The sequence below is a fragment of the Prunus avium genome, chromosome 2 (assembly GCF_965620075.1).
Source record: "Prunus avium chromosome 2, drPruAviu1.hap1.1, whole genome shotgun sequence".
Lineage (NCBI taxonomy): Eukaryota > Viridiplantae > Streptophyta > Magnoliopsida > Rosales > Rosaceae > Prunus > Prunus avium.
This window is the reverse complement of record NC_142285.1, coordinates 30,906,715-30,921,672: the sequence shown is the minus strand read 5'-3', so window position 1 is coordinate 30,921,672 and position 14,958 is coordinate 30,906,715. Positions and strand designations below refer to the sequence as shown.

At 35.6% G+C, this 14,958-nt stretch overlaps 1 protein-coding gene across 1 annotated transcript; it reads left to right on the top strand.

The window, feature by feature from the left end:
* The first annotated feature begins 1,457 nt into the window (after nucleotides 1–1,457).
* On the top strand, nucleotides 1,458–4,468 carry LOC110746307 (receptor-like protein 6). Its single transcript, XM_021946516.2, has one exon. The coding sequence runs from the start codon at nucleotides 1,476–1,478 to the stop codon at nucleotides 4,293–4,295; it is 2,820 nt and encodes a 939-aa protein (XP_021802208.2). The 5' UTR covers nucleotides 1,458–1,475; the 3' UTR covers nucleotides 4,296–4,468.
* Nucleotides 4,469–14,958: the final 10,490 nt, after the last annotated feature.

Genomic DNA, 14,958 nt, shown 5'->3' with positions numbered 1-14,958 from the left:
AATGCCTTATTTACGGAGTAATTGGACGACTTGACTCGGAGTCAAATAATGAAGCAATAACTCACTTGAAGTCTGAATGCCATTTTAATTAAGTCTCTCTCTCTCTCTCTCTCTCTCTCTCTCTCTCTCTCTCTCTCTCTCTCTCTCTCTCTCTCTCTCTCTCTCTCTCTCTCTCTCTCTCTCTCTCAGGAGGTAATTGAGAATGGGGAGAAAGGCACGAAAATGAACCCGACCTCACAAGTATTCCTTAACCCTCCGTTTGGATGAGGGAAAATAACTCGGAATTTAGCTAAAACTCGGGAATTTAAGATGAGAAATTGATAAATAGAATTTAAAGTTGGGATTTATGATCTCCAAATTCCATATTTTTTCCCACGCAGAATTTCTAAATTTCTATGTTTTTTTTGTCCAAACACGGGAATTGGTTCATGTCAATTTAGAAATTCTGAGTTTTGTCAAAATCCCAAGTTTATGAAGACTAAAATGAAGTCCAGAGCACATGGTGACGTGCATAAGACTCTACCAACTTTGTGGAATTTCAAGCAAAAAAATTCAAAAGCTAGGTCTTCTTTGTGGAATTTTCTGTAATGAATATTTGGTTGCATTTACACTTGTTTATTAATGAGATCTGAGTTGTTGACTTAAGTCATCTGGAGTTATTAATGAGATCTGAGTTGTTGACTTAAGTCATCTGGAGTCTTAAAATACTTCTTTTTTTATCGATATATATGTCAATAAATATTATCCCTTTGGAATAAACAAAAGGGTTGGAAATGAAAACAAAGGATTGTGTGGAGATCCATTGCTATTTGTTTTGGCAGACTTGGGAAGTGGTTTGGTAATGAAAACAAAGGTTATGCATGCATCATGTTAATTTTTTTGTTCTTTTCGTCTTGTTCCTTTCTTCTACCTTGGTCCGTGTCTTCTCTTTCTACTATTTTTTTAACAAGAACAAAGTGAAACCAACAACACACTAGTTAGTATATATTAAATGGAAAGGTGATGTCGAAAACCAAATGGCTGCCTTGTATCGTACTTATGTCCAAGGAGATGTCGTCTTGGGCACATGGTGACGTGCATGTTTGATATAAGGCCCCTTGAAGACGTTACTTTGGAAATTTACACTTGGTCTCATCAATTTCGCAAATTGACTTGGAGTTTCTTGGTCTTTTTAATTGAAAATATCACAAATTGCATATATGTAATTTATCAGAACCATTTTTTTCTTTGCTTCTTGATTGTGTTCTTGACTTTAGTCATTTGCAGTGTGAAAACATTACTCCTCGAGTTTATTATTATTATTATTATTATTTTTTCCAATCACTTCTTTATTGATCAAAATATGCTCAACCATATTACGCCTCTATTGCTCAACCATTTGATCATGCCAATTTATAAATAGATAGCTCTCTATAGCTTTAACTTTCATAGATGATTCTTTTGCAAAGAGTGCAAACAAAAAATATCAAACCATTATGAGGATTCACTTGCTCTCGAAACTACTAGTTCCGTTGTTGTTTCATCTTGTGGTTGCAAACTTTGTAGACTCTTTGCAGCAGCTATCTTGCCATGCCGAGGAGAGCTCTGCCTTGCTGCAGTTCAAGGAGAGCTTTATTATTCACAAATCTGCTTCACGTTCTAAAGGTGCTTATCCAAAGGTTTCATCATGGAAACCAGCTAGAGGAGGAAATAGCAGTTGCTGCTCGTGGGACGGCGTGGAGTGTGATGAGATGACGGGTCATGTTATTGGCCTTGATCTTAGCAGCAGTTATCTCTACGGCTCTTTCGACTCCAATAGTAGCCTGTTCAGCCTGGTGCATCTTCAAAGGTTAAACCTCTCTGACAATAACTTCAATTACTTTCAAATTCCATCCAGCATAAGAAATTTTCCAAACCTCACTCATCTTGACCTCTCTGCCTCTTTCTTTTCTGGTCAAGTCCCATCTGAAGTCTCACACTTGTCCAAGTTGACATACCTTAATCTGCGTTCCAATATTCTTGAAATTGAAACATCTCCCGATAATCCTCAGCGATTGTTGAAACTTCAACCATCCGATATGAGTAGTCTGGTTCAAAATTTAACTAGTCTAAAAACTCTTGATCTTAGTTTCATTAACATATCATCGATCATACCCGTTTCTTTGACAAATTTATCATTTTTAACACACCTTGCCCTCAAGAAATGTGATCTGTTTGGCGAATTCCCAGTGAAAATTTTCAGTCTACAAAACTTAGAAGTTCTTAATGTGAGATACAACCAAGATCTCACTGGATATTTGCCCAAATTTAATCGAAGTAGTCCTCTCGTCTCACTGAAAGTTGGGTTTACTAGTTTTTTCGGAACCATACCTCCTTCGATTGAAAAGCTTAATTCATTGCAAAAGTTGGATGTCGCTCAATGCAATTTTTCAAACTCGTTGGTTCCATTTGCACTTGGCAATCTTAGACAGCTCACTAACCTAGACATTTCAGCAAGCAGATTTGGAGGTCCAATTCCTGATTCTTTGGCAAACCTTACCCAATTGACTGTGTTTAGAGCTGGTACGAATTCTTTAACTGGTCCAATTCCATCTTGGCTAGGTAACTTTAGCAAACTAGTGTACCTAGATTTTGCTTTTAATAATTTGAATGGTTCAATTCCCGCCTCATTTTCCAATCTCACCAATCTCGAGATCCTTAATCTACAGTCAAATAACTTGAGCGGTGTAGTGGAGTTCCAAATGTTTCGGAAGCAACAAAATCTCTACCACCTCCAATTGAGTTCGAACAACTTTGAATTTGTTACTGGATCCAATATTATGAACGCAGCTCTTCAACAGTTTACCGTTTTGGATTTGAGTTCATGCAATTTAAAAGAGTTCCCAAATTTCCTACAAAATCAGAAAAATTTGGAGCGGTTGGATCTGGCAGACAACAAAATCGGTGGCGAAGTACCAAACTGGATGTGGAATTTAAGCAAGGAAACTCTGGTACTCCTGGACATTTCTGGAAACTTATTTTCAGGAGAACTTCCAGCTGTCATACCCTGGGTTAACCTGCTCTCTTTGAGGCTTTCAAACAACATTTTTCGTGGACAATTACCGATCCCTCCACCATCCTTGCTAGAATATGGAGCCAATAACAACAAATTTACTGGAGAAATTTCACCATTGCTTTGCAATATGAATTCTCTTCTGTACCTTGACTTGTCGAAAAATAACTTGAGTGGCACGCTTCCTCAGTGTCTCGGAAACTTTAGTGAGGGTCTATTGCTTCTACTTCTTGGAAGCAACTCTTTTCATGGAATGATGCCTCAACCACTCAACAACAGAAGCAGTTTGAGGATGATTGATGTTAGTTATAACCAATTGCAGGGGCAATTACCGAGGTCATTGGCGAATTGTGTGATGCTTGAGTATCTGGTTCTGTCAAACAATCAATTCAGTGATGTTTTTCCCATTTGGTTGGGGACTCTTCCAGAGTTAAAACTTTTGACAATGCGCCATAATGGGTTTAATGGTGTGATAGGACAGTCTAGAACAAATGTTGACTTCCCCAAGTTACGCATTCTTGATTTGTCTTACAACAATTTCACAGGTGAGATTCCACCCTTGTTTCCAGATATTGCTGTAAACATGTCAACATACATGCAGGCACAAGTACACTATGCCATCGCTGATATTTATCTTACACGAAATGTTTCTTACTCAATCACATTAGCAATTAAAGGTTTGGATTTGCACTATTCGAAGATTCTAGAAGGCTTTGCAGCGATTGATATCTCAAACAACAAATTTGAAGGTAAGATTCCAGAATTCATTGGGAACCTTAAGGAGCTTCGTTCACTCAATATTTCCAGCAACATTCTCACTGGTTCTATTCCATCATCCTTGGGGAACTTAAGGAATCTTGAATCGTTGGACCTTTCGCAAAACAAGCTCTCAGGGCAGATTCCCCAACAACTGACGCAGCTTTCATACCTTGAGACCTTTAATGTGTCTCACAACAATCTCACAGGTCCTATACCGCAAGGTACCCAACTTACTTCCTTCAATAGCACTTCATATGACGGAAATCTTGGATTGTGTGGAAATCCATTACCAAACAAATGCGGAAATCAACGGCCACCTTCAACTAAAGAAGATAATGGTTCAGGCTCAATTGGAATGGTTGAATTTGATTTCAAATTTGTTTTGGCTGGAATTGGAAGTGGGTGTGTATTGGGAGTTGTTCTCGCGGATGTCTTGATCACAAGAAGGCAGGAGTTGTTTCTTAGGGTCGTTGGAATGGTGAGGCTAATAATATGGAAAAGGTAGAGTGGGGGATGCAGAAGTATAGTTTGTTATAAGGTCATGCGTTTGGAGTTGTTTTCTTGTTTTTGTTTCTCCTTCCATGTAACCTTGCCCTATCTTTGTAGTTGTACTTGTGGTTATGCTATAATTAATCCAAATAAAGGTATTAGACTGATGCATGTATTTCTGTATTTGGATTCTCTGCAGTTTTCTGTGTGTAATAAAATGATTTTTATCATTAATTGAGCACGAAGTACATTTGATGAAATGAAGTTGAAGCTTTCCAAAAGCCTCATATGAATATACCTACAATAGTTGCTGCTAATTGCGAAAGGCAAAAGGAATCTACCCAATTACAAACTTTTTTTTCTTTTTTTATACAAGCGATAGTCTACTTTAGTCTAATCTAAACTATGAGGTGGGAGATTTGAACTTAGGTGCAAAGTGGCGAGCACATATGTGCTAGCCAACTTTTCAAAGATACACACGTACAAACTTTAAGTACAATGTAAATCTAGATAAGTTGTCTAAAACCCGATCAAAGCTATGGATTTGCAAAACATTTATATGGAGATTGTAACTATACCGTATCTAGATAAATTCAGCTCAAATCCAGCAGTTGCTCAATAATGAAGGCAACAAATTAATGCTAAGGGCTGGCTGGGGGCAGTTTATCCCCTTTTTTACCTTCTTTTTTTTTTTTTTTTGGTATCTTCAAATGCCAATAGGGTATCACTCAGGTGGTTGCGCTCCCCCACCCAGACATCTAATGAATATTTATGTAAGCTTTGTACTAAAAAAAAAAAAAAGTGAAACAATTTAGAAAAGAAAAGAAAAACTGAAATTCGGTGCACCTCTCCCCGCCGCATCTCTCCTATTTCTTTTCTCTTCATTTCAAAATGCTTACAGAAACAAAATTAAGCTTTGACTTTCCAGATTTTTCTCTGTAACCAAATTAACATCCTGCAGTTCACAAAATTTTTCACTGAAAAGAGAAACAATGAAATGTTCATGGTCATAATCAAACGCCTAAGCGATTTCCTATTTGAATGAAACTTTATAGGGGCCGATCCTTGAATTATGACTTAAAAAATGAACATTGTAGAGTACGCCAACCGGGTGGAGTAAGCAAACATAAATTAAATTGAGCGATTGAATTGGCACAAATTAAAGTTTAGGTACCAAATTACAGGAAGCGCTCCCAGCATGAACATGAGCATGAGCACCACCATGAACAAAATTACCTTCAGCAATATAATTTGTGAACATACTCAGCCACCAACCCTTTTTTGTTAATTTCCTAGCTGAAAATTGTGTGATGATTATCTTTTCTTGGCGTTAACAGAGGGGTAGCATCCAGAGTGATTAGCAAAGACCAGAGCTCAGAGAGACATTTGATATAAGTACGGTAATTGGATGATGACTTGACTTCAAGAAAAATTAACTTCTCAAGTTTGAAAATAAGGTACTAATATAGTGATCCTGATGGAAACTTCATATGTCTTGATGCAGAACAAAGATCGCATAACATCTATCTGAATGCCATATTTTTCGGGTAATTGGACGAGTTGACTTCAAGTCAAAATGAACTCACTTGAAGTCAAGAAAATGTTCTTGCAAGTAGATGCAAATTTCAAACCATCATTGTTCCGCATCCCCATCTTTTTTGAAATTTAGTCATGTGCTCCTATTGCTCAATAATTTGAGTCCAATCTATAAATTATAACTCTCTCACATTTTCACTTCCATGCATGCTTTACCACATGGAACGCAACTAAATTTGTTCAATAAGAAATGTGGAAATGTTGAGACCCCTCAACTGCCACCTTCAAGCAGAGAAGAAAGCGATTCGGGCTCTAGAATTGGATTTGATTGGAAATTTGTTTTGGCGGGGATAGGGAGTGGGTTGGTAGTGGGAGTGGTTCTTGCGGACATTGTGATCACAAGGAGGAAGGAGTTATACCACAAGACGGTATTCCAGTACCAGGCGAACACAAGAGTGTCCACTCTTGACCGCACTACACGACAAACCGAGAGGTCAAGTGGGCAGTAAAACTGGGCTTTACAAATTTCCAGTCCGTCGTCTGGTTTGTGGTCTTGAATGTCGGCCAAACTTTTGCAGTTCTTAAATTTTGGCCCTCGCAAATACCAGTTTTGGGCTGAAAACCCAATTTTGGAGTTTGCCTGCTGGGAGATGGCCCAACCGAGCAGCAATCTTGTTCTGTGAACAAACGAAAAAAAAAAACAAAACAGAGCAATCGTTGGGTTCAAACAGAATCAGTCTATGCAGCTTTTATTGGGGTGGTGGTTCCTCGGAGATCCTCTCTCTGTCTCTCTGTCTCTCCCAAAACCACTTTCCAATTCCCTCACTCCAAAACCCCTCTCTAATCTCCCAAATTCAGACCCACCGAAAACCTAACTTTCCACTGTTGAACTTTTCACCGTCTTCTATCCATTTTTTGATTTAATTTTTTTTTTCTATTATTGCGGATCCTACTTCTGTGCTCTAGAGATGGACATTGAGCAAAAGCAAGAAGAGATCATCGATCATTTCGTGAAGCAAGCCTCGTCTCTCGAAGGCTCTGCCCTGGGCTCCCTCGTCGTCGAAGCCAGCTCGCACCCTTCTCTCTTCGCCTTCTCTGAGATTCTCGCCGTTCCTAATGTTCTTCAGGTTTCTTTTCTTTTTCTTTCCTTCTCTGTTTTGTTGTGAATTTTCCTTTTCTGCTCTGTGGTGGTAGAAACTAAGAATGAATGGAGAATTTGAATGTTAAGTTAGGAAATAGGAGATGATATCCTCACTGCTACAACTAGTTTTTTTTTTTCTTTTCCCCCAATTAATGATGGCCAATGGAACGGTCTGTTGGCATTGCGTAGTCTGCACCTGAAGTTCAATATATAGCCGAAGAGAAAATTAAAATGTTTATTGTTATTGGATTTTCCTTTTCCTTCTATTTGTTTTCTTCTTTTTCATGGTGATATTTCAAGTTGCATATATTTGAACGTTAAATGGTTTTATTATTCAAAACATATGCAGCATCTATAAATACCAAGTGCAGAAAAAAAAAAGTTGAAAAATACAAAAGAAACAAAAGAACTTTATCTTCATTATCTTCAATTTTTTATATAAAAAAACTACTCCATAACATTTGATCGTTTTCATTTCCACTACAATAATTTTCAAATTTTCAGAGGATATAATGTCTTAAGAAATCATCTGTTAACTGTTGACCATTTTAAAAGGGAACACAGCTATAATTTTATGCGCCATTGCCTCTGTCATCAACTCCGTAACATTATTAAATCCATGGTTCTCTTTTCTTATGTTTTTTTTTTCCTTATGGTTAATTTTTTTTTTTTTAGAAAACTACTTCCCTTAAATTTCTCTGAGTTTTTGTAAAAATAAAAAATCATGTAAGCTTGTGTATGGCTTATTGTGATGGAATCAAGTGCGACCTGTCCCATTGTAACTTTGTGGAACCTCCACCAAACCGGTCCAGTTTTTTTTTTTTGGTGGAGAACCAGAACTGGGTTTGACTTTTCGATACACATTTTTTTTTAATGCGGTTTAGTTCAGTTGTAAACTTTTAGTTTGTTTTAAATCATACGTGAATGATTGAAGGAAAGTGCTCAACAGGGCAAAATATGTTGATTCCGTACTTTTAAGAAATATTTCATTACATGTTTATGGACAAAATCATTTCTCTAAAGTAAATCACGCATAATATTAAAAGCACAATCAGCTTGCTATAAACACAGGCGGGAAGAATAATTCATAATGTAAGAATAAACACACATGTTAGAAAATGATCATCTTCCCCTGATTTTTATGGCCCAATTTGCCATAAGTCCAAAAACGTAATCCCAATGTGGTTCTAGTCCACACAGTATTGTTTGTTGATCCAAATTCTTTATGCAGGATTACTTTCCTTAATGCGATGAGCCATATTTGTCTTTGGCTATTTTTTGTTCCTATTATGTCCCTCCAGTTTAAATTGATTTGTAGGACATTAATTATCATTTTTTATTGAGTTATTTACATTAATACTCCCTGAGATTTCTTGTGTTTTCAAAAAACCCCCTCAGGTCTCAAAAATTACACGAACACTCCCTGTTTGTTTTAACAAAACCCCTTTTCGTTGGTTATTTGTCCAAAATTTAATGATTTCATTGGAAAAAAGAAAAACTTATGCAAATAACAAAATTAACCTCAATGAAGTATATGCAATCTAATCTCAAAGGCCAACTTTGTCATTTGGAGAATTCTTTTTGTATAAAATCATCAATCTTTGGATGAAAAATCAATGAAAGTGAGTTTTGTGAAAACAATTTAAAACCTCAGGGGGTGTTAGTGTAAATAACTCTTTTTTATTTGAATTTAATCGCATGTCTATTTATTGAATTCTAAACATTTATAATCAACTTCAGTTTGTTGTTTTGAGCGAGTGATGTCGGCTGTACTGTTTCACTCGTGCAACCTATAGATTAGGTACATTGTATTTTTTCCAAAAAATAATAAAAAAAAACTCATCAACCTCACACCCCCACACTCCTCTATGTTGCCCCTCACAAACAAAATTACAAAAAACCTTTTATCACAGCATCCTCAATAATCCTGGAAGGAGTCCCAAACCAAGAAATAATCTCACATTACATACCTCAATTGACGACCCACAAGCCACTATTTGCATATCATATTTAGGGTTTGTGAAGAGAAGATGAGAGTATAATAGGTTTTTTGGATTGAAAGAGAAGAGTAATTTGGCAATAGGGTGTAGAGGAGTTTATATTTTTTGAACACTTAATATGAAGAGTAGTGGGGTGTATGGGATGTGTACATAGATGTACTAAGTATTAGTAATTGAACATTCCATTAGGTTGATCTAATTTAATTATCTACAAAGGCCTTGTGTGTGCACCATTCCCTCTCTCCAGACTCTCCACAAATATCTACACTTGTCTCTGCTTCAAGGTACGTACGTGCTTTTCTCTGTTTGTGTAGTTTGATTTGGGTTTTTTACAGACTTGTTTGATTTGATTGCTTACTTGGGTTTCTTTTCTTTCAATTTTCCATTATGTTGTTTGGGCTTGATCTTCACAGTTACATAGTTCATATAGAATTGGAATTTTCAAAAGTATGAGAAAAAAAAATTGACCTTTTACTCAATTATATTGTGGGAGTAAATAATCCAGCTTCTAATCACAAGGCGCCACATGGACAAGAAGAATATCTTCTAAGTCAATTAATTGAGCCTATTTATTTGGCCAATTAACTGATATTAAAAATAGAGATATTATCTTAAATATGGGATATTATCTTATATTTGGGAATATAATCACCAAATTAAAAGATAATATCACATAATTAGGGTATTATCTTATTTGGGAGATATCGTCATGAATTTACTAAGTCCCACTTGATTGAACATGATTTCTTTGACATATTGAACAATCAATTTACTGTTTGGCAATACTAAGAAAACTATCATGTCTAAAACCAAATGGCTGCCTTCAGCAATATAACGCGTGAACCTAATCAGCCACAAGCCTCTTGGAATTCAACTTGATCAATTAAAGACCAACCCTTTTTTATTAATTGATTTTATTCTTTCTTTTTATGTGGCACTTAATTAGCCATGATTAATTTGACAGCTTGGAAAATCAATTTTTATCACAAAGCATGCAAAAGGAAAGGACACACAAACCAAAACCAAGTACAAGCACACAAGACACTGCGACCAACAAAAACTAGAGTTAGGGAGACTCATCATCATCCGAACCACCGAAACCCTAATGGTTCTAGCCCTCAGCAGGCTCCATAATCGTACCCGAAAGATGAAAAATTCTGTGATGATATTTGGTTGCATGTCTTTATCGGTCCGTACATATATGTCTTGGCTTAAACAGAGTGATCCTGATGGAAACTAAGTTTGAAAATAAGGAACTTAGTATAATGATCCTGATGGAAACTATATATGTAGTCTTGATTGAATCAGAATGCCTTATTTACGGAGTAATTGGAGGACTTGACTTCGAGTCAAATGAAGCAATGATTCACTTGAAATCTGCACATGTTCTGGCAATGTAAGTATATACAAATTTCAAAGCATCGATCGTTGTTTCCCATTCCAATCTTGTTTGAAATTTATTCCGAAGTCCCTTCCGTTCTCTCTCTCTCTCTCTCTCTCTCTCTCTCTCCAAATCAAGCTCTTTTTTCTGTTTTCTATGGCTGGTGAATTCTCAGGAAGGTAATTCTAAAGGGGGAGAAAGCCACGAAAATGATTTACACTTTAGAATTCACCAAAAGGATTGAAATACGAAGACTTAAAAATGATTAACTGAATTGAATGACTAAAATGAAGCTTATATAGGTGCAAAAAGTCAACGGAAATTACCAAAATTAACTCCCTATTAATTCACTTGAAGTCCATGTTTGATACGAAGCCCCTTGAAGACGTAACTTCGGAAATTTACACTTGGTCTCAATTTCGCATTACCTAAATTCAATATGGCTAATTGACTTGGAATTTCTTGGTCTTTTTAATTGAAAATATCACAAATTGCATATATGTAATGATTTTTTTTATTTAAACTCCGCACCTCATATTCTAAGTTCACCCAAACTTCTAGTTCAAAATTTCAAAATTTCTAAGAAAACCCCACTATCTTCCCAAACTACCCCTAAATACACACCTAATAGAAAAAAAAATTAAAATAAAAAACTCATCAACCTCACACCCCACACCCCACTATCAAATGAACCGATAAGCTCTTTCCAATTGTCAATGCGATCCCGATATGGACTATACCAATCAAATGATTGGAGGTTGGAATGATTATGTCTACTCAAATGTTTACAAATTTGGACCCCTACAAAGACCAACATTCATCATTCTTGGTGCACAAAACATGGTAAAGACTTTGAATCTCTGCCAACAACATGTTTAATGTGGATTTTCAAATTAGTTCAAGGAAACGACCAAGTAATTTTTACATAAAGATCATTTGACTGCTAGTAGGATAGCTAGGCACAGCATAAGCACGAGATGGACTGTGCTCAGAAGGAAATAATAGAGCGGTGGACTCTGTTTTTTGTAACAAAGAGTTGTTGGCTATCCTTATATGTCTCTTTATTTAACCGCAACAGAAATTACTTGCTTAATTTGAAGAAGAAGAGTGGTGAGATGTGTGTATAGATGTACTTGGGTTAAATATGAAGTTGGATGACTTTTTTGTCTTTTTACACAATAATAAAATTTAAGAGCTTAATGATTTAAGTATTGAGGTGAACAAAATAAAGTGTGGGGTTTAAATAGAAAAACTCTATGTAATTTACGGGAACCGTTTTCCTCTTACTTTCAAGGATGGAATTTTCTGTGATTGTGAGTTCTTGACTTTTGTTTGTACCGTATCTGACCCTCCACTCGTACAACGACACGTGGATCTTAGAAACTCGCCCAAGTACCCAAGGCCTTGGACAATCGGCATCGGCCACCGATGGCATTGTCTCAAAGCTGCGAACAGCCATTACAAGCCCAGCTCGTCTACAATCGGCATCCCTTACCGATTGTACATAATCAACCTCGAAGTATCCGCCCAAAATATCTAAAGACTCGTGTCGACCTCAGAGGGCCCTCCCACGAGTCCCACATCGAAAATGAGTACTAAGAGCATACAAAATGCCCTCTATAAATAGGCCCCTCCACTACAATACAGGGGTAAGACTTTTCAGCTTGACTTCTATACTTTTATATGGTCAACAACAAGAGCTCTTATCAACAATCTTACTTGAGCATCGGAGGGTCTTAGGCTGGTTCCACACCGGTTCCATAGACCTCACGAACGTCAAACTCTCTTCTATTCAGGATCTGCATCCAAGGACAAGAAGGATCTGCATCTATCACTCAATCGATCTGCTAGATCGTCCTCATCACTTGTAAGTTGCACTCATCTCTATCTGTTCAGATTTAGCGCCAATAACTTTAGTCATTTGCATTGTGAAAACACCACGTCTTGAGTTTATTATTATTATTATCTTCCAATCACTTCTTTATTGATCAAAATATCAATAAATATTATCTCCTGATGAAGATGGTTGACTTGGAGTAATATTTAATAGTTATTTATTAGAGTTATTTACCCTAACACCCCTTGAGGTTTTTTGTGTTTTCACAAAATCTCCTTAGGTCACAAAAATTACAGAAACACCCCCTGAGGTTTCAATTTGTTTTCACAAAACCTCATTTCGTCGATTGTTTGTCCAAAAATTGATGATTTCATTGGAAAAAAAATTACGCAAATGACAAAATTACCTCAATGAAGTATGTGCAATCTAATCTCAAATTTGTTATTTTGAAGATTTTTTTTTGGTACAAAATCATCAATCTTTGGATGAAAAATCAATGAAAAAGAATTTTATGAAAAAGCCAAAAACCTCAAATGTTGTTAATGTAAATAACTCTTATTTACTATATACAAGTATATATGCAATGCCATTTGATTATCCCATTCATAAATAGATAGCTCTTTCACTTTCATAGATGATTATTTAGCTTAAGTGGGCAATGCTCAACTCAAGTAAGACTTGTTTATAAACTGAATATTAAATTGCCCAAATTGTTATACTCAATACAATGGCCCAAATTGTTTAAAAAAAAAAAAACCTTTATATGAAATGGACTTTAGAAACACACCCAAGCCCATTTACAATATAACAAAAAGCCTTTTAGCTTCTTATAAATTACAAAACTTCCATCGATTTCTTAAAACAAACCTAATCCCAAAACCTCATAAAAAAACCCAAAATACTCAATAGGGCATCAAAGTAATTTAATAATCAAAATTAAATTTAATAGGTACCATATTATTAATAGAGTTTCTGTCACTTGTTAGTTGCCTACGTTGCACTTATGGGTACCATATTTTTATTTATTTATTTTGTTTAGGTGTAATAAAATATTCACATAATATTTAAAAATTAATTAAAAAAGAAAAAAAACCACCGTCATCCAAGCACTTATGGGTCCCAGATTTGAGTTCATGAGCTATTACTAAAAAATTTCTTTCAAAGGTTAAAAATAAGAATTTTTTTCTCAACAATATCAGGGAGATTCCAATTTTTTTTTTTTATATCTTTCAAATTAAGAAAAAAAATATCAATAAGATTGATACATAAGTAAAAATAACTTGACTAAAATAATTAAGAACGTAGAAGAAGAAGAATGAGCCCCTAAAGAAAGACTTTTCATTTCAATTCAGGTAGTTCTAACCCTGTAGCTTGATTTGGTCTGCAATCAAATTCAATTAATAAGTTTCATCAAAATAATAGATGAAATCTGACGTGGTAAAATGCAATCACAACATGTAACATGTAATGTAAGGGCGCTTTTGTTTCTACAAGACATTTGTAATCAACCCAAAATGTAATAATAGTGCGTCTATTTTTCTTATTAGTGTTAGATTTGTAGGGCTTAATTGCTATATTTGAGTGGTCACTGAAATATACATTCATTGACCAATCAAAGAATTTGTTCCCATAGCTACGTACTGTTCTTTCTTTCTTATATTACAATGCTTTTGCTTTTAGAATATAGACCAATCAAAGAATTTGTTCCTTTTATCACACTCTCTCGCTTGTCGAATATGATATAAAAATAGAGTATATTACAATGTCTCTTTTCTTTTGATCGAAATCTGATTTCATTCTGTTTGGATGAAGGAATTGAAAATTATATAGAATTCTAAAATGACGTAATTTAGATTTCTATAATTTCAATTTTTTGGCAATTGAAGATTTCAGTGTTTGGATTTATATATGTCGAATTTTGTACATGGCACCATGAAAATTGTAAAATGACGCTTATTTTGGTGGAAATTAAACTCAAGAATTTGATGCCCCAATTTCCACGATTTTTTATGCGCTTCATTTAATAAATTTCGAGTTTAAGTTACCAAACAAGGGAATTGTCAATTTCTTCTTTTAAACTCCCGACTTTTAGCTAAATTCCAAACTTCAACCAGACGGAGGAGGGTAAAGAAACCCAAGAGGAGAGAGAAAACAAACAAATGTTTTTTTTAAATTTTATTTACTATTATTTAAAGCGCCAAGCTCCTCAGTAAGTCTTCCTTACAGCAAATTTCCCACCGAAAGCAATTCTCCTCAGAAATTCAAATTCCCTATGACATAGTACCTAACCTTCACGCTCTTGTTTCCTTATTACAAACGAACCAAACAAAACAATCAATGATGAAAGGAGAAGCCCTTAAATGCGAACTCTCAAGAGGACAAAGGAAATCTACATGTGGTGCCAAAACAATTTCCACAGAACAGAGACTCAAAAGTCAGGCCAACAAACCGAAGAAACGATGAGGAATTCCCCAAGAGCTGATGAGGAAATATCTTGTGGTTGCTAACTTAGTAGACTCTTTGCAGCAGCCTTCTTGCCACCACAATAATTATGTTAACATTGTCATTTAGACTTTAACATCAAAGGGAGCTTATTTTGAATGGTATTTATATGAAGTTGCTTTGGTGGAACTTTGTTACAGGTTGCATTAGGTAATAATGAAAAGCCATCAGGTTCTCTCCTCAAGACATATAATCTGAGTGATGAGGCTGATGAAAGCATCGCAACCAACTCTAACAATGAAAATGATCAAGTTTCTAAAGTTTCTGAGTGATGAGTGATGA